The 19,999-nt window shown below is 39.2% G+C and overlaps 1 protein-coding gene across 1 annotated transcript in view; it reads left to right on the forward strand.

The window, feature by feature from the left end:
- The first annotated feature begins 11,863 nt into the window (after positions 1–11,863).
- Positions 11,864–19,999, forward strand: part of NKAIN2 (Na+/K+ transporting ATPase interacting 2) — a 97,699-nt gene continuing 89,563 nt past the window's right edge. The window contains exon 1 of the mRNA XM_014966475.1: positions 11,864–12,067. Within this exon, the coding sequence (XP_014821961.1) occupies positions 11,900–12,067 (168 nt within the window). The 5' untranslated portion in view covers positions 11,864–11,899. The remainder of the gene's footprint in view (positions 12,068–19,999) is intronic.

The following is a 19,999-nucleotide window of genomic DNA, read 5'->3' on the forward strand; positions in this document are numbered from 1 at the left end:
CTGAAAGGCAATTTTCCCTTTCGCACAACCCTTTGAGATGGAGCAAAGCATCCAAACGTCTTCAGTGACAGTGGAGTTGACACCCGACATGAACTGTCACTGAACTATCATTAATACATAGCTATCTATAAATTAATTTCTATGGGTGCCTTCCAGGTACTAGGTCCTGCTCTTCAATGAATAGGGTTTTCTGTGTTGTCTTTTATAAAATTTCTCTTCTATATTTGCACTTTAATACCTGAAGTAAAAAGCAGGGACAAAAACTATTTTAAAAAGTCTTTCTTAAGACTAAAAAATCTATTTTCTTTTTTAAATATTTGGATCTGTCTGTATTATTTTTGTTCATAATAATTTTATTTAACTGTTAACAAGAGAATAAAGCTTTTATAAGACTGCACTGGAAAATACAATACCAAGCAGCATTTGTTACATCATTAAATAACATGGTTTATTTGTTAACCACTATATCTTCCACAGAATACCAGGTGAAAACATTTGTGTCTAAGAGGAAAGAGAATTGAATCACAGGAAACAAAAGCTGATGTAAAGAGTTTTAGGAAGAAATAGTGTTATATGTGGAAAATTACTTGTTCCCACCTAATAGCACCACCTGTTCAAAACTGTAACGCTGCACACTTAATCTGCATAATACTTTTTGTACATCTTATGTATCTTATACTGGCTGGTATATATGTTGTATGAACTGGTGCTAAGTATAAGATTAGCAAAATAATGGATCTTTTTATTGAGGTGATTTTGCCATGTTAGTTTAGGTGTTCTTGTATTATATGTAACACATGTATTCTTATATATGCAGGTAGTCTTCTGTGATTTAGCAGCATTGCATGCTGTGTAGTCAACATGTAAAAGAGTGACAGGCTATTTGTCTATGGATTAGTATCTTAATTGGTTTAAATTGCTACAGTTCCTCTGCAGTACATCAGGTACTTTTCATCATGTTAACTAAAAATCTAGCGTGGCATCATAATATTATTCCTCAGGGTGTGCTTCTGAAAACTTATTAAAAACCATACATTTACCCAAAGTTATGCACTGAATCTTTTTAAATGGCTTTGAATTGTTCGTAGGAGGCTGCAGTTTGCTAAAGTTGTGGACATTGTCACGTCTCAGCAATAGCTCACAAGAGGAAAGGATGCGCATTTGAAATGTTTGCTGACATCAGTTTGTTTGATATTGTAGTTTGTTTTTTAATGCATGGGACAAAGTTCTTTTTAGTCTGTTTCCATGAGACTTGTATTGTCAGAATACAAGTTTGTGAATAGCTTATTTTGCATTTCTTAATCAAGGAGATTTGAACACATATCACCTACACTGGTTATGTGGGAGTGTTAACATTTTCCATTCCAATTTCTAAATGCTGCCTAAATGCCTGATAAGTCAAGTTTGGAAAAGTGTAATATTTTCTTCTGAAAATGCTGGAACACATTTTTAACAGTGTGTTCACATTCTTTTATTTTCATTTTGAGGTCTAAAATTAGCTAAAACTGGAATTCCTGAGTAGTCTCTTATTCAAAATTATTTCTGAGGCAGAGTACAGAAAATAAAACAGAAAAACCATCTCTTTAGAACAGGAGAAACAGCATCTTCCTTCTTAGGAATAATTCAAATAATTCACTAATGCAGGAAGCAGCCAATATACAAAACTTCTGTAATTCACTCTGTGTTCAAGCTAAGTTAGATCTTATTATTTCTGCACTTAGATGACAGTAATACATAATCAAATTAGTTTTAATAAAACTAATCTATGGTCCATGCTGAGTGACATAATATCACATCACAAAAAGAGAGAGTAATTTCACCTACTGTTCGGCTGGGTCCTTTCTATTGACTGCAGAGAAATGCAAACCATACAAATCTGGCTATTTTATTTCACACTGGGAATGCAAGTGGGTTGTGAGGACTAACTATGCGTTTTAAATCGATGTTTCAGCTCATTGCAACGTCCCCACAAAAGTAAACCCTTCTGAAAATATTCACCTGGGCTAGATTTGAATCAGAGTAAGATGACTCCACGTGCTTTTTAGTAATATTGTGACTCACCCAGGCTTCTTTTTAATTATTCTGAAATCTTGTAAGATCATGTAAGATCACTGCTGGCTAAAAGTGCTTAGTCTATAGAGCTCCAAGTAAGACATGCATTTATCCTCAGCCTGGTGTCTCATGAAGTCCTTCTGTGTGACAATGATCTTATGTTTCCTAACTCTACTTCTGGGATAACAAAGTTGTTTCTGTGGTCTGAGAACTCTGTTCAAGTCTGCTTACTGTTTCCTGCACATGCTGCAGGTGATAGATTTTTCTAGATTTGACAGCCGAGGATGATTCAAAGAAAAAAAAATTCTCTACCCTAGACATGAGCTCCACTCTAGGGCCATGAATGATTCGGGCTGTTTAAAGCGAAAAAGAGACAGATAACATAATTATTTGCATTTTGAAAGAGAATAAGGAAGATTCATAGGAAACATAAAACAAAGGTTTGTCACTGTACTTATGCATTTTGTTTTACAGCACTTAATATTATGTAATAATCAACACTGAACAAACCACATCAGCTGGGACTTCTTTCTGCATACACTCTGTAAACCTACTGATGTTTAAGTTTTACAACCATACGCTTCTGCATCCTTCCTTACTAAATGTTGGACCATGCTAAAATTTTGCCTTGGACAGAGATGATCAAACAAAGTACTCTTGAGGTGGTTCAGCAACTCACTAAACCATTTATTCTAGAAAAGGGAAGCATTTTAAGGATATTCAGTTCATCCTGATATTTCACCTTTCTGTTTGCAGCCTGCAGAAGAGTGTTCCCAGCTCACTGGAAGCTCTGCATAGTCTTCTGGATATTATCCAAATATAAGATGTCCTTGTGCTTAGGAGGGTTTTATTTAGAATTAAGAGGTTATTTATATTAGTGTCTGCAAATTCTAAGCACTATTGATCTTTGTATATGTCTAAGTAAAGTAAAAAAACTAAGTAAAAAAAGACAAGAGATATACCTCCTTTACCATTTAAAAAGAGGGGAAAAAAATCAGTCCAGAGAGGCTAAAGAACTTGAACTTCTTTAAAAGCATTATGCCTTACTCATAAACAAATATTACTGATATATTGTGAAAGTAGTGAAATCACATGTTTTCAGCTCAAAATGAATAAACAGGGCTTGGGTACCATTCAGAAGTCAATTTCCTTTGACAATTTTTCTCAATTCCAGAATGGTATCCCTGATTACAGTGAGAAATAAGATTCCACAGAGTTAGCTACTTCTCAGAGATGTGAGTGCCTCTGGTCAGCTGCCTGTTTATTTTGTCATTGAATAAGCTTAAATCCACTAGAAAGCAATTTTCCAAGAAATTACAAAAATTCCAGTGCTCACGATCTTCACTAAATACGTACAAGAGCCAAATTAAAAATTATGTATAATAGCAACTTCTCAGTCCTTGTGATAAGTGATGCTGGGCAACTGGGATCACCTTAGTTCTCTTGTTCTGCCCCCAAAAATTAATAGGACCTTACCCCACAACATTCTTAGTCTAAAAATATTCTGTTTAAATATGAAAAATATTCATGGAATACTAATAGTCATTTTAACCATGCAATACAAACAGAAAGTTTCTACTTTATTTTTATCATATTTTTAACTGAAGAACTATATAGATAGAAACTTTTTGAACAAAGATGGTAATGAAAAATGTTGATACCGCTGAGCTGATGGAATTAATGTCCTGGAGTTTGGCACATATCTTTTTTCTTAAATGTGTTGAAACAGAGCAGAAAAAATTCTTAGGTTTGTCAATGTATATACCCAACACTAGAAAAATATGGAGATCTTAATTAAGATAATATTGACTGCAGCTGTAACAATTTAATAAGTTTATTGATAGGAATCATATCACATGATAGTAAGTGACAATGTTAATCCCTGTATAGTAGTACCTATACTTTTTGAGGACTATTTTATTAGTGTAACACTTTAGTTTCATTTTAGAAAAGAAAATCAGGATACCTGAGTCATCTCTTGCTTTCGTGCTGGTATCTTTATAAGGAATTCATTGAATCTTTGGAAGTACAATGTAAATCACTTGTTACACTTGAAACATTTTTAACAGAATACTAAGAAAAGCTAACAGTGAGACAACTCTTGCTGGTTTTCCTGGATGAACCTCAGAAGTAAACCTCTTGGGTGGATTCAGACTTGTTAAATCTTACCTGATTAATGACAAATCTGTTAATCAAATTGCATATTGCCTGTATGTCAACTGTGGATTAAAAAGCAAAAAAAAAAAAAGAAACGCAGCTGTTAAGCTCTATTTTAACCCCTCAGTGAGGGCAGTTTTTTCTTTAGACAGGAAAAGATCCGCTTGAATGAGAAAATGGTACTGCCTGACGGGAGCTAGTTTTAGTGGAAAAGTGAGATAACAGAAGGAAAAAAATGCTTGTAGAGACCTCTGTGTATCCAAGGCATCCAGAACTACAAATGCTTTCAGACCATTATCTTTTATCACTGAAACTTTGTGTGATCGTTCATTCTCCAAGCAGCCTGTTCTTGCTAGCCTGAGTTTGAAAAACGAAACAAGTGGTTACATGGTTGTATTTGACAAAACTTGTACGGATGCTCGGCAGGTTGCACAGTTTTCAGCAATTCCTAATTAGAAAAATGGAAGAAACTTATTTCCCATGACAGAAAGCCACAGCCATTGAAGTCAGTACAATTTAATTTCCCTGAGTCTGCAAGATTTCCTGGTCTTCCAAAGAGTATCAGCCTGAATCACTGCTGCCTCTTTTTTCTCTTGGCACTGTGTTGGGAATCAGCTTCTCTAAGCTGCACCTAACAAATATCATTGAAACAGTAATATAATGTAATTACTACATAGACTTAGTATACTTACTAATATGTACTAGTAGTAACACAATACACACAGAGCTATCTTCATTTTGAGCATTGCTGTCCTCCTGCTGTTGCTTAATGCAAGGAAGGTTGTATTCAATTCTGGCAGCTCTTAGAAAGCTTTCTGCTCCCGTGTTCTGTCATCAGCTGTCTTCAGCCAGAAAATGTTACGTACTATGCATTTAACCCCAGCAAAAGTTGTTATCTACAGTATTACATACCATTAGAGCTTAACATTTTTTACAAACCGACCTGAAATAAAACTACAGACTTAATTTGAAGATGTCTTAGCTTTTAATCTCTGAGATGTGAGTCTCTGAGACCTCAAACTTTAGCCTTTGCCTAATCCAGCAGTACTTCTCCTGACCACTACAAATACCAGCACCTTAAGAATGTCAGCAAAAATATCCTATTTTTCTGGGTTTTTTTTCCTCCTTGATGAATAGCAAAATCTACTTTAATGCACCAATTTTCATTAACAAGCTTTACAAATACCAGCAGGATTTACAAAAGCGGCACAGTGATCATCAATAAAGCTCATACAGATGTATTTCTCTGTCCATGAAGGAAGCAGCTGTTTGTTGAATTTAGAATAATGAAATCTTCCTTGACATACAGACTGTGAACACCACCATATTGGCATGCCCAATGTGTATCAACAGTTCTTGTTAGGTTTCATAGCTTCAAGGCTTATCAGACCGTTTCTCTGCATTTCCCTGGGCAATGTTTCAGCCACAGATGTTGGAAAGAAAACAGGCAGCAAATACACTGGAGAGTACAACAAATCCCCAGCTTCCAGTGTAGACTTTGTCTACGTCCACTAAAACTGCATTCAAACAGCGAATAAAGTAAATAGCAAGTGGAGCTTGTCCAAAAATAGCTCTAAATATTTTCAATACGAGAGATGTTAATGATAGACGCTTCATCCTCCCCTTGGCTTACACAGCTCTACAGGGAGATTCAAGTCCTTATCAGTTTTCTCACTAAGAAGTAAAACTTTTACATAATCTGGGTGACCTTCACTACTAAGGAACTGCTCTGCTTACATGGTTGCATACAGCAGGACGTGGTTTGAAGGTTATAGGCAAGTTCAAAGCAATTTATACCTGAGAAGAGCTAACTGTGCAGCAGCTGACTTTGTAGTGATTAGGCTCCTTCTGTGTTTATTCTTATCCCATATATTTTGGAGATAGGAATTTACAGGTTTTAACTTATGCGTTTGCTTGTGAAAAATCTGGCTTTGTTATCATTCTTATCCCAACCAAGTTTGAGCTGAGCCGTGGATGATGTCTCATCAGCTCCAGATTTCACCTCCACTTATTGTTTTGCTTTCTTTGTTAACTGATTCAATACATAGTAGCTATACTCTCTTGAAAGTCTTCTCAACCATGTTATTCAAAGACCTTTAAGATTTGAAGTTAGGGCTTTTAGTAGGTTTTATTTGTTTTTACTAATATGTAGAGGAATATAGTATTTCTGTGACAGGTATCAGGCCTGTTGTATAAGAGGAAACAAAACAGCATTTTATTGATTACTTGGAGATAGGAATAGACTATGGATCTGATAAAGATCTGCAATTTTTCACTAGTAAGCACTAAAAGACTATTCCTGGACAAAACAGATTATTTAGTCCTAGTCACAGCATTCAATTAACTGCCAAAAGATGATTTGAGGGCAAGGAAGTTGTCTAAATACAAAGAATTATTTCAGAAAATCATATGGGGATAAATTCAGGGATGGAAGAAAGCTGGACTTGGTGAAGTTTTATTTATATATGTGATTATAAATATTTTAATGTGTGATATTTCCAATGTGACTTGGAAATTTACTTGTGCTTTTGGCCTGTAAAGTTTTGGATTACTGCACCCTTTGGAAGCAAATATAACCATCTCTAGTGTGATGATGTTCTAACCAGAAAGCCCAGTTTTGATCTTTATGTTTAGCTCCTCCTCATCCATTTTAACTTCATCTGGCAGACGCATAACAAATATTCAGGTCCTGCAAGCCAGTTTATCCCTTTCTTTTTCAAGGAGTATGTTTTTCATCCCTTGTCTGCACTTTGTAAAATATTTTTAGTCCATCACGATTCTTCTTAAGGGATTGCAAATGATAAAATAGAGCCAGACAATGAGTCCTAGTCATTCATGCTACATCTCTGATAAGAGACTACAGGTTAAGAATTTTCCATGGTGACTAGAAGGGCTTCAATGTCATCGACAATAATATGATGGATTCCAATTTTAGTCATTCAAGAATAAATCTATTATTTTAAGCAAAGTTACGCCAAAGATACCCATTTTTCAACTTCAGCAGGTGAGAAGGCCAGCGTGCTACTCAGGGGCCATAACACCCCTAAATCCAGAAAGAAAAATAGTCCTCTGGCTTGGATGTAAGGTAAAAATGCCCATTTCCAAGAAACATCTGGAGACATTTTCCAGGGTCTGCAGATTTGGGAGAGAGGGGCCCAGAGGAAGGAGAGGTTTGTTGGGGGTGAAGACTTAATAGCTATAGGTAAATATATCTATTTGGGGGAATTCTGCGTAGTTTATACACATATTCACTGTTACTTTGATCACCTTCAAATGCGTGAAGTTAGTTGCATGACTAAATTCATTTTCGTTTTCTCATGCAGTTTATTTGCTGGACTGGGCTGTTGGGAGAATGTAGGGTAATTATTCATCACAAAAATATTTCTGGTCCTTCCTACAATCTGATACATGGATATGCTTATGCAGGGTAATAATTAATTTCTTTTAAATGTACAAAATAGCTGCATTTTTAGACTGCAACTTAAAGAAAAAACATTCAGCTACACTGTGGCATTAAGTGTAACCACGTATCGATTGTCATGTCAGTCATGACATTATCCAAAACCTCTCTGGATGGACTTACCTTTGCATGAGGTAGTGCAAAAGGAGAAAATAAGTGGCATTGACAAACTGACTGTTTTTGAAGGGAGGGAAATGTGGATACAATGTATCTGCTACAGAATGGCATCCTATTTATTCCTTTTGCCATGGTAAACCTAATTAAATAGTTACATTTTAAAATCTTTATGAGAATCTTAATTATTAATGTCATCAACAGGCTGAAAAAAAATGTAGGTTAGGTGTGTAGAGAGTTTGGCTCTGCTAAGACATTACTTGAAAGCAAATTTTTTTGCATGACTGAGCACATGTGCACGCAGACTAGATAGTCACAATTTACAATGAGGTTACACTTATAAATAATTTATAAGGGGCTGGTAAACACTGTAGGCTCTTACAGAATCCACCAAGTCCATAGTTTTGTTATAACTATGTATAACACCCTCAAGTAATGCGCAACCAAGTATAATTTATGAAAGTCATATCCGTAGTATTGTTTATGATGTATATTAATCATTTATTAATCCTTTATGAACTATTTATAAATACAATCTTAATGGAAAGCATGGCTGACTAGTTACTCCATTGCACTAGCTGCATGGGAGTTAAAGGTTGGAGGCCTCTTTGCCCCTCCTTTTTAACAAGCTAAGCAGTGTTTAGAGAAGGCAGCACTCACTAACTTTTTCCTTACAGACTCCTAGGAAGTTAGAAATCTGAAAAAGGTGTTACAAAAGAGACAGTACTCGTAAGAAAAGGTACAGAATCTTTTTTTTCACATCTTCTCCAATATTTCAGAAGAGCTACCACAGGTCTGCTTCACAGGGTCCATGAGACAAAACTCCTTGCAGGTGACCCGCACGTATTAAAGTCTATGACGTCTTGATTCCCAAGGACTCTTGTATATATATTTTGGTACATCAGACCACCAAAACACGGGATGTATTTCTAGGATCTGAGCAGAGGAGGGTAGCTGTGTAAATGTGCACCTCCATCAGTTCTTACGGTTTCCACAGGAAAATGAGCAATGTAACAGAAACGACTGCTAGAGTCTAGGCTACCATAATGCCTAGGAACAGATCGTGGCTTGCAGGATTATTCTTCTGCTCCAAGGCAGTACTGCCTGCCCAGGTACAGCTACTTGTGCTTGCTGCAGGCCAGATCCACTAACTTTCATGTGGCAGCGCAGGTTTATCTCTGCTCTTTGCTTCTTTATGCATCCTGTGAAATCTCTTACTGAGGCATTTGATACCACAGCGTGGCGAGTAGAGCCCGAGAGGTGATCGTCCCCCTGTACTCGGCACTGGTGAGACCCCACCTCGAGTACTGTGTCCAGTTTTGGGCCCCCCACCACAAGAGGGACATTGAGGTGTTGGAACGGGTCCAGAGAAGGGCAACGAAGCTGGTGAGGGGTCTGGAGCACAAGTCTTACGAGGAGAGGCTGAGGGAGCTGGGGTTGTTCAGTCTGGGGAAGAGGAGACTGAGGGGAGACCTTCTCGCTCTGTACAAGTACCTGAAAGGAGGGTGTAGAGAGACGGGGTCGGTCTCTTCTCCCAAGTTACAGATGACAGGACAAGGGGCAATGGCTTCAAGTTGCACCAGGGGAAGTTCAGGTTGGATATTAGGAAACATTTCTTTACTGAAAGGGTTATCCAGCATTGGAATGGGCTGCCCAGGGAGGTGGTGGAGTCACCATCCCTGGAGGTATTTAAGAAACGTGTAGACATGATTCTTCAGGGCACGCTCTAGTGCACAAGATTACTGGTTTGTGGTGGGGTGGTGTGTGGGTGGGTTATGCTGGTGTGGTTTTTTGTTTTGTTTTGTTTTGTTTTGTTTTTTTGGTGGTTGGACTCGATGATCTCTGAGGTCCCTTCCAACCACTACAATTCTGTGATTCTGTGATTCTGAGTACCATCCCGGTGCATTAATTCTTCACTTGTTCTTTTGCAGGAAACAGATCTCATTCTGACCTTTAATATCTCCATGCATCGTTCTTGGTGGATGGAGAATGGGCCGGGCTGCACCGTGACCTCAGTCACCCCAGCCCCAGACTGGGCACCAGAGGATCATCGTTATATCACTGTCTCGGGGTGTTTGCTTGAATATCAGTACATAGAAGTGGCTCACAGTTCTCTTCAGATCTTCCTTGCAGTAAGTGTTTACAGATAGCTTCATTTCTATCACCTTTTCTAGATTTCTTCTTGCAGAATGTCATTACCAGCATAGTGGCATTCATCCACAAACCCTGGCTCGAAGTGTTAGTTTTGTTGTGAAACTGTGTTGTCTTGCAGCTGGTTTAAGAAACCTGTACCTGAAAAGCTCTAACATACATGTTTATTGCTTGACATGAGACACTCTGTTTTCCTGACCTCCATTTTGACCATTGACCATGCCACAAATCCTTTATAGCAGGTTACATTCAAATTATGCTATAGGATGTAAGTTGTGACACAAGAAGAAGTTACTAAGCTTTTGCTGTGAAAGCCAAATTGAATATAAAAGATAAGCCAAAGTGAAGGAGAAATTTTCAACAGTAAAAATAGATTCACTGATCAGTTCACAGGACTTAAAACTGATCGATTTGTCTTTGACCATATTAGTAGGTATGCATTTGAGGTGAATGGGAAAGGTTCTTCCCAAAAGAAAAAAATGTGCTTATTGTATGAAAATGAAAACCAGAAATCTTAAATTTTTTAGAGGGATAAGAATCCACTGTTACACTGGGAAGAAAATAAAATTACAAGGAATGAAAACAGCTTCTTTGGGGGAAAATTGACAGGTTTTTCAATCATATTTACCTGTAATAATCCAGATGTTCATGTAAGGCAGTTGGACAGTCCATAATATATAACATGGCCCTCAGTTACCTAAAAAGTGAGCAGCCTTTCCGTCTGTCTATTCCCCATCCTAGCTGTAAATGGCCAAGAAACAGGTGAGTTTGGGACATTATACTGCTTTATCAATACATCTCTACACGGGCTTTGCATGTAAAAGGTTGGTTGGCTGATTCACCTGAAAGCCCAGATAACTCCCTTCAGTGGAACCATCCCAGGTCCTCTCCATGCTCCTCAGCTCAACATCTTGTAGCAGACCAAGAGACCCTGACCAAGGAGCAAGGCAGGCACTAAATATGCCTGGAAGACAAAAGCAGCCCTTTCTCCAGATAGTTCACACCTGCAATGTTGACAAGCTACAGCTGATATAAAAGAGACAAAGAGAAAAGTGCAACAAATTCAGCTTGAATAAGTAAGTAAAATTAAAATATCTTCACAGTTTTATTTACAAACGCTCGTTGTCTCTCAAGGTAGACTTTGCAGTGTTAGGTTTATGGTTGCAGCTGATGATCTAAAGGGTCTTTTCCAACCTAGAGAATTCTATGATCCTATGACTCTATGCTACTGGCCTCCTTGGCCACCTGGGCACACTGCTGGCTCACATTCAGCTGGGTGTCGACCAACACACCCAGGTCCTTTTCCTCTGGGCACCTTTCCAGCTATTCTTCCCTAAGCCTGTAGCGCTGCAGGGGGTTGTTGTAACCCAAGTGCAGGACCCAGCACTTGGCCTTGTTGAACTTCATATCTTCAGCCTCCACCCATCAATCCAGCCTGTCCAGATCCCTCTGTAGAAGTTTCATGCCCTCAAGCCCTCTAAAGGTAATCTCCAGGCCTATTTTTCTTTATTTTTTTTGTATGTAATGAATGACACCAGGGGAAGTTCAGGTTGGATATTAGGAAACATTTCTTTACTGAAAGGGTTATCCAGCATTGGAATGCACTGCCCAGGGAGGTGGTGGAGTCACCACCCCTGGAGGTATTTAAGAAACGTGTAGACGTGGTTCTTCAGGGCATGCTCTAGTGCCCAAGATTACTGGTTTGTGGTGGGGTGCTGTGTGGGTGGGTGATGGTTTTTTTGGTTTGGAGGTTGTTGTTGTGTGTTTAGGTGGTGGGAGCTGGTGTGGTTTTTTGTTTTGTTTTGTTTTGTTTTGTTTTTTTGGTGGTTGGACTCGATGATCTCTGAGGTCCCTTCCAACCACTACAATTCTGTGATTCTGTGATTCTGAGTACCATCCCGGTGCATTAATTCTTCACTTGTTCTTTTGCAGGAAACAGATCTCATTCTGACCTTTAATATCTCCATGCATCGTTCTTGGTGGATGGAGAATGGGCCGGGCTGCACCGTGACCTCAGTCACCCCAGCCCCAGACTGGGCACCAGAGGATCATCGTTATATCACTGTCTCGGGGTGTTTGCTTGAATATCAGTACATAGAAGTGGCTCACAGTTCTCTTCAGATCTTCCTTGCAGTAAGTGTTTACAGATAGCTTCATTTCTATCACCTTTTCTAGATTTCTTCTTGCAGAATGTCATTACCAGCATAGTGGCATTCATCCACAAACCCTGGCTCGAAGTGTTAGTTTTGTTGTGAAACTGTGTTGTCTTGCAGCTGGTTTAAGAAACCTGTACCTGAAAAGCTCTAACATACATGTTTATTGCTTGACATGAGACACTCTGTTTTCCTGACCTCCATTTTGACCATTGACCATGCCACAAATCCTTTATAGCAGGTTACATTCAAATTATGCTATAGGATGTAAGTTGTGACACAAGAAGAAGTTACTAAGCTTTTGCTGTGAAAGCCAAATTGAATATAAAAGATAAGCCAAAGTGAAGGAGAAATTTTCAACAGTAAAAATAGATTCACTGATCAGTTCACAGGACTTAAAACTGATCGATTTGTCTTTGACCATATTAGTAGGTATGCATTTGAGGTGAATGGGAAAGGTTCTTCCCAAAAGAAAAAAATGTGCTTATTGTATGAAAATGAAAACCAGAAATCTTAAATTTTTTAGAGGGATAAGAATCCACTGTTACACTGGGAAGAAAATAAAATTACAAGGAATGAAAACAGCTTGTTTGGGGGAAAATTGACAGGTTTTTCAATCATATTTACCTGTAATAATCCAGATGTTCATGTAAGGCAGTTGGACAGTCCATAATATATAACACGGCCCTCAGTTACCTAAAAAGTGAGCAGCCTTTCCGTCTGTCTATTCCCCATCCTAGCTGTAAATGGCCAAGAAACAGGTGAGTTTGGGACATTATACTGCTTTGTCAATACATCTCTACACGGGCTTTGCATGTAAAAGGTTGGTTGGCTGATTCACCTGAAAGCCCAGATAACTCCCTTCAGTGGAACCATCCCAGGTCCTCTCCATGCTCCTCAGCTCAACATCTTGTAGCAGACCAAGAGACCCTGACCAAGGAGCAAGGCAGGCACTAGATATGCCTGGAAGACAAAAGCAGCCCTTTCTCCAGATAGTTCACACCTGCAATGTTGACAAGCTACAGCTGATATAAAAGAGACAAAGAGAAAAGTGCAACAAATTCAGCTTGAATAAGTAAGTAAAATTAAAATATCTTCACAGTTTTATTTACAAACGCTCGTTGTCTCTCAAGGTAGACTTTGCAGTGTTAGGTTTATGGTTGCAGCTGATGATCTAAAGGGTCTTTTCCAACCTAGAGAATTCTATGATCCTATGACTCTATGCTACTGGCCTCCTTGGCCACCTGGGCACACTGCTGGCTCACATTCAGCTGGGTGTCGACCAACACACCCAGGTCCTTTTCCTCTGGGCACCTTTCCAGCTACTCTTCCCTAAGCCTGTAGCGCTGCAGGGGGTTGTTGTAACCCAAGTGCAGGACCCAGCACTTGGCCTTGTTGAACTTCATATCTTCAGCCTCCACCCATCAATCCAGCCTGTCCAGATCCCTCTGTAGAAGTTTCATGCCCTCAAGCCCTCTAAAGGTAATCTCCAGGCCTATTTTTCTTTATTTTTTTTGTATGTAATGAATGACAAACAAGAAAATTAAGGAATATATAGTTCAAACTCAATTCTGTTCGTATGTAATGAATGATGAACAAGAAAATTGAGGAATATATAGTTCAAACTCAATTCTGTTCCTGATGCAACAAGTTTTTTTGTGTGTCTGTGCCTAAACAACGCTGTGTTTCCAGATAAGGTCGTTCTTTGCAAGCCAGGGGAATGGTGCAGAATAACAAACTACTGGTAGTCTGCTAGCTCTAAACAGCTACAACTGGGTTTATATTTCCATTCGTGTTACTATAAATGTGATAATCATAGGTAAAGAGCTACACAGTATAAGTATGGGCCAATTTTCCAAACCTGGTGCTTGCAACTTTACTTTTTGCATCATTTTCACGTTTCCAGTTGTGGGCACGGGGTTCTTTTTCAAATAGAAATGCTAGTATAAATTCACTATAATGTTAAGTGTGGTGAGGAACAGAGGAATTGCCTGGTACTGCTCAATGACATATAATACAAGTTAGGAGAGCAGATATTGCTTGATTTTCAGCAAACTAGCTTTCAACAAACTCGAGCCTTATATGAGATTCATCTCCAGTCAGTAGAAAGAAATTAATCTTTCCTTCCAATTTTCCTTTATGTGCACTTAAGTGGATCTTGCACTTTAGCTGTAAAACTATAAATTGCAACCTACAAATTGCTTACTTGCTTTCTATTTGTATTTCTGTGTGTTCATGACAATGATCAAGCTAATGTTGATCTTGGCTTTTTCATGGACTGGTGGCGCTGCAGCACGTTTTTAAGGATGTTTTCTACTGCCTACAAATAAAAAGTGACAAAGACATTCAGCTTCACTAAGGGCCGCTTATATCAGTCTTTGAAAACATTACACTGAGTCTATTTTGTAGAGCTTGCCAGTAAGCTCCCAAGGAATCCAGCTACAGAAGGTTAGGCTTCACATAGATGTGATATTTGCTGTGGATTACTTAGTGGAAAGAATATTACAGCTAAGGTAAAAACCATAAAACCCCTGTGGTTTATGCTTTCTAAAAAGCAAGTCTCAAGGTGGGCTGTGGAATATTTCGAGGATTACAGACAGGTACTCTGCTGAGGAGGTGCAGAATACTCATAGTCTCCAAGACACCTTCTTTCCCCAGAGTAACATGTCCTAGAAGCAAACAGCACCAGATTGTGAACCATGTGAATGCTGCTGCTAATTTTGTGCAAGTCAACACAGATTTTTAGTCTTTTAAGAGTGAAATTTTGGAGAATTTTCTTTTCTCCTGCTGCTTAAATGAAGTAGTAGTTAAAGCAGCCGGAAGGTTAAAAGATCCCAAAGGTCAGGAGAGTCCTCAGTGTGCAGAATGGTGGTGTTCATTGTGTTATACTGGCTTTAGAGGCTAAAGACAGACAGGTGTGATGGTGCTCAGGTATTTTGCCAGCTTCTCCTGGGGAGGGAATTCTGCTCAGGATAAACAAACAACTGGGCAAAATTGCTACTTTCGCTCACTCTGAAGAGGTAACAGGAAATTCAGTTGGGTGGTCTCTCTACTTTGACCAGCTGAATGTTCATGTTTTAGAAAATCTTCAAAATAGGGCAGAATTGAGAACTAATGTGTGCAAGAAAATTCTCTGATAAGACAAGAATTATCCCAATTTGGGTATTTAGCATTTATGTATGCAAAGATGGGCTGGAATAACCCACAGTGATAATGGGAGCTGCAAAGCAGCCGCAACCTCTCCTTTTCCTATGACACAGAGCACTTAGTGCATTGGGTGATGCTGGTGGAAGACTACAGCCTCCGCAGAGCCTATCCATAAACCAATCCTTGTATGACAGAAAAAAATGACCATGTAGTGCACATTTATGCCTGTCTTGTAGCCATGCCCACGTCAGTACATTAATTCTTGCTCAGCTGCTAATTTTTGCAAAACTTCCGCTGATTTTTTTTCACTCAGTTATTGTGGTAGTTGCCTCTCTGAAGTGGGACACCCCCAAAATCTCAGTGCCACACACCATGTTTGTCAGTTTTTACTCTGTGCTCCCAGTACCTCCTATTTGGCTCAAGACTGAGCCACATCGCTATCACTTTATCTCTCCATCTTACCATTTTCTTCCAGCAAGTTGAAAAGATACCAGTACCTCCTATTTGGTTCAAGGCTGAGCCCCATTGCTATTGCTTTATCTCTCCTTCTTACCATTTTCTTCCAGCAAGTTGAAAAGAGAAAGGGGTTCAGAGCGAAGGAGGAGGAATGCGAGGGAGTGGAATCTATTTCACTTTAAGTGCAGCTTTGCAGCCTGCAGTGCTGCAAACTAAACATATTTTTAGGGCACCACCTGCAGCACGCAGCTGTGTGGAACTGAACAGAACTGCTCAGGGTGTGATTTGTTCTGCTTTGTGTGAAACCCTGGGGTCTGGGAAAACACACGGGGAAGGTGTTTCTATGGAACAGCTCCCTCCTTTCCTGCCCTCCCCAATTCCTGGTGAATATCATAGCTGAATCTGTAAAGGTGAGATCTTAGCTTCGTTGTACTTTGACAGCAACAGTAATTTATTTAAGGCTGTGGAGAAAAAAAAATGCATAGTTTCAGCCACAGCTAATTCATTTGTTTTGTTGCACAAAGCTTACCTTCAGCGCAGCCTCTGCTCACGTAGTGGGTGAAATTCTCAGCTCAACTCTTCTCTCCCAGGAAAGTCCCATTTACAGGGCTATGAGCTTGAGCACCTGAACCATTGAATGTGCTCTGCAAGGACCACAACTCTTCCTGTCCTTGGTGCCTACATATTACCAAAATGAACTGGTCTGGTGATGGCATGACTTCAATACCCCCATATGCTTCATACATTAAAGTGTCCTTATGTGCTTAATGGTTATTGATTCTTGCTGCTTACATCAGAGAAGCTATTTCATTTTCAGGACTACTGAGTTATCAAGGATAGATATACTTAAATTACTGATCTCTGGAGAGAATTTTTCCAGGTAAAGAGTGAGGTCAGCGGTGCTAATGGAGACTTGATTTGCTACTGGTTTGCAAAATTTGAGTTGCATTCTATATGTTGTATTTATGGAGTGGAGGATGAAAGAAAGTCCCCACCCACCCCTAAATGATAAGAGGTATAGCTGCCACTTCACTGGGGGGAAGGCAGTGCCCAGGGGGGACGCAGTGCAGGGTACACACCCCAGCTAAGCTTGGCATGTAATGTCAGTGCTTAAGGTGGTCGTTAGCTCTGTGTATAAATACTATACTCATCCCAGGCTAAAAAAGGGTCAAAAGCTTGCAGTTTCACAGGCACCCACACCCATCGATGTCTAATTCTAGCTATGGATCCTACATGCAATTTTTTTCATTTTCACTTTCAATGAACTCTTGTCTTATAGCAGAAGGTGGAAATCCTTTCAGTTCCGGCCCTGAGCTGTGGTTCAGGTCAGTGAGTTCTGCTTCCAGGTGTACCACAATGTCCTTGGGAAAGTCATTTCATCTCTCTGTGCCTCTTCCCAAGTGCTGCAGGGAGCAAAACGTGCCTAAATTTTTTATGTTCAGTTTATAAGACTATTAATAAGACTATCCTATTCCAGATAGGGATATCTCAAAAAGCCCTGAACATGTACGGCACCCAGTACAAGGAAATTATAATAATGGTAATTGCATTTCATGCAGAAATGGAGCTCAGATTCTCTGCATCTTCCTTCTGCCTGTCTTTTACTCTTTGATTATGTGTGACCTGCCCCCACTCCCACAAGGCTGTTCTTGCAAAAGTCGACAAATTAAAATCCATTTGGAGATAAAAACTCTGAAAATATGCAAATAATGGATCAGCCTTGGAGATAAGTGTGACAGAATTACATATCTATTTGCCAACGCAGGATTAAAAGTATTTATTATGCTTGTCTATTACTCCTCACATACACACTCGCAAGTCTATCGATTTTAGTGGAACTAAGTGCCCGAGTTATGGGAATAAGACTAATGTGAAGGGATCACCTTAGCCAATTTGGTTTTTAGTTATGTAGCCCTCGAAAAGATGAACTGTGTAATATTATTCCAGTAAAACGAGTGGGGGAAAAGCATTTCTTATGTACTGTATCTACATTATCGATGGTTACTTACATACCAAATAAATAAAACCATAAGTAAACTGTTACATAAAGGTATTGACCATTTTCTTAGTGATCCTGTCCACTGACTTTTATGTGCTATATATTAGTCATAATTCCCTTTTGTTCCTTCCTGTATTTATACTTGAGTATATGCTTCATGCAATCATTAAAATTATGATTTCATGCTTTAAAATTTGTAATAGGTAATTATCCATCCATGCTAGTTACGGTAAATGTATACTGTTTGGGATTCTGCAAAGTCTGCGTCATGTATAATACCTTTCAAGCTCTGATGCTGTCAGATTGATTTAGAGCATCATGAAGCATAACTGTGTTATTAAGATGCAATAATACAGCTATGCAGTTAGGACGCCAGCTTCAAAATCTCTGTTCTGTTGCAGAGTTACAGCATGACCTTTGGTAGGATGCTTAATTCATGCCATTTATTGTCTGTCATATACAAACAATGGTTCTTAAATATTTCAGAAAGATGTTGCCAGGATAATTCCATTAAGCAGCGCAAGGTAATCAAACATTACAGGAAGGTAGTCCGTGTGTGTATTTAAGCACTTTGAACAGTAGAATAGAATCTCTTAAGGATTAATAATAATTAGAATAGGGTTATCTTAAAATCCTTAACGTTAGCGTAGCACAGGTGATATCAAATATCCTCATGCCCTTGTGGAAAGATGGGGGTAGTGAGTAACCATCTACTCTCACAGGAATGTCTTTACTGGAATGTCTATTTTTGCTTTAGATCCACATGCTCAAATATGATTCTAGCAGTATAGCACTTAAAAGACCCCAACTGTACTGAGGACACTATGATTGCAAAGCAAAGCAGCAGTTTGTGTCCAAAAGAACTAACCTGCAAAGTACGAAACAAGGCAGCCAACTCACGTGGACAGAAAAGAGGGGAAAGGCAGGAAAACGGAGAGGGAACACAAGTTTGCAAGTTTCAGTGCATTTCCTGTGTGACCACTCTCAGCTTTTTTTATAGGCATGAAAAAAAAAGCCCTAAAAAGGGTTATGAACCAGAATAATGAGTAAAATTTGCACTATCTGCTGGAAAATTCTCCTAAAAGGGAGCCAAAGAGGAAAGTATGTGAAAGTTTGAAATGTATTAAGTGGCTGACAACTAGCTGGTGAATCATCAGTGGTGCACTCTCATGCTGACAGGAGGGGACAAGCCAGGTGGGACAAGCCATAGGGATTCACCTTGCAGGTGAATGGAGTAGTTGAATTTCACTGGAAGAAACTAAGGAGAAGAAATGGAGGGTTAAAGCAAAGTGTGGAAAATCATCTGTGCAGTAGCCTTCTGAATGGGCTCAGTCTGGACTGAGGCATTGGTCAGGAGCAAGGAGAGGACATGTAGAGGCAGGATGCTGCTCTGAAGCTGTGACTCACCTCAGGAGAGCATCAGCAGGATGGCAGAGGTTAAAGGAACAGAGAGCTTGTAAAACTCCTGCATTTAGAGCAGGAAAGGGAAATGAGTTTTCTGTAAGGGAAAAAAAAAGTAGATAGAATGTCTTTTTTTCTTTTTCCTTTTAATTTTTTTTTTTTTTTTAATGTGGGAAGACACTGACGAGACCTGATGAGAGAAAAAGACTAGCAGTTCCTCCAGAGACACCAGCAAATGACAGAGCAGGACTAAAAGAAGCACGTAGTGGGTGTAAATAAAGTGTGTGGGTGTATCAGCAGGACAGACTGCACAATAGGAGGAGGGGCAAAAAAAGAGCAGAGGCAGGGGAGATGAGGGAGACAGTCATAGAAATGCATGAAAAAGAAAAACTGCCTAACTACTGATGTCATTAGGAAGGAGGCAAACAGCAAAAGGGTGTTTCTGGGGATCCCCAGAAGTTCATAAGTGGAATCATGAGTTGGCACTGGATTGTCCAGGTTGAAATACTGAAAAGTAAACAGGCAGGTTTTTTTTGTCAGACCTACAAAGACTTAGGGCCATGAATAATCTTAAGAACTTTTACCATATTAAAGGTCTTCACTGAGTTCAGATGGATGATTCTCATCTTTTAGGAAGTGTCACCATGTGACATAGGCTTTGGGTTCTGCTAGTAAACCAGCATATCCCATTCCTACACTCAAAAAAAGTATAGTGTGATATGCTACCAAAAAAAATTTAAAAAAATCAGATCTACATGTTGCTAAGGCCAAAAGCCAAAGCTCTTGCAAAACATCTGACCTCCAAATGCAGCAGTAAACTAACAACAGATTCCTAATTTTCCTCAGTTCCTTTGTGCTGACCAAGAGAGGCATATAGTATGTTTATTTGCAGTAACAAGCCTGGTGCCA

The sequence above is a fragment of the Calidris pugnax genome, unplaced genomic scaffold, assembly GCF_001431845.1.
Source record: "Calidris pugnax isolate Ruff unplaced genomic scaffold, ASM143184v1 scaffold31, whole genome shotgun sequence".
NCBI classification, from domain to species: domain Eukaryota; kingdom Metazoa; phylum Chordata; class Aves; order Charadriiformes; family Scolopacidae; genus Calidris; species Calidris pugnax.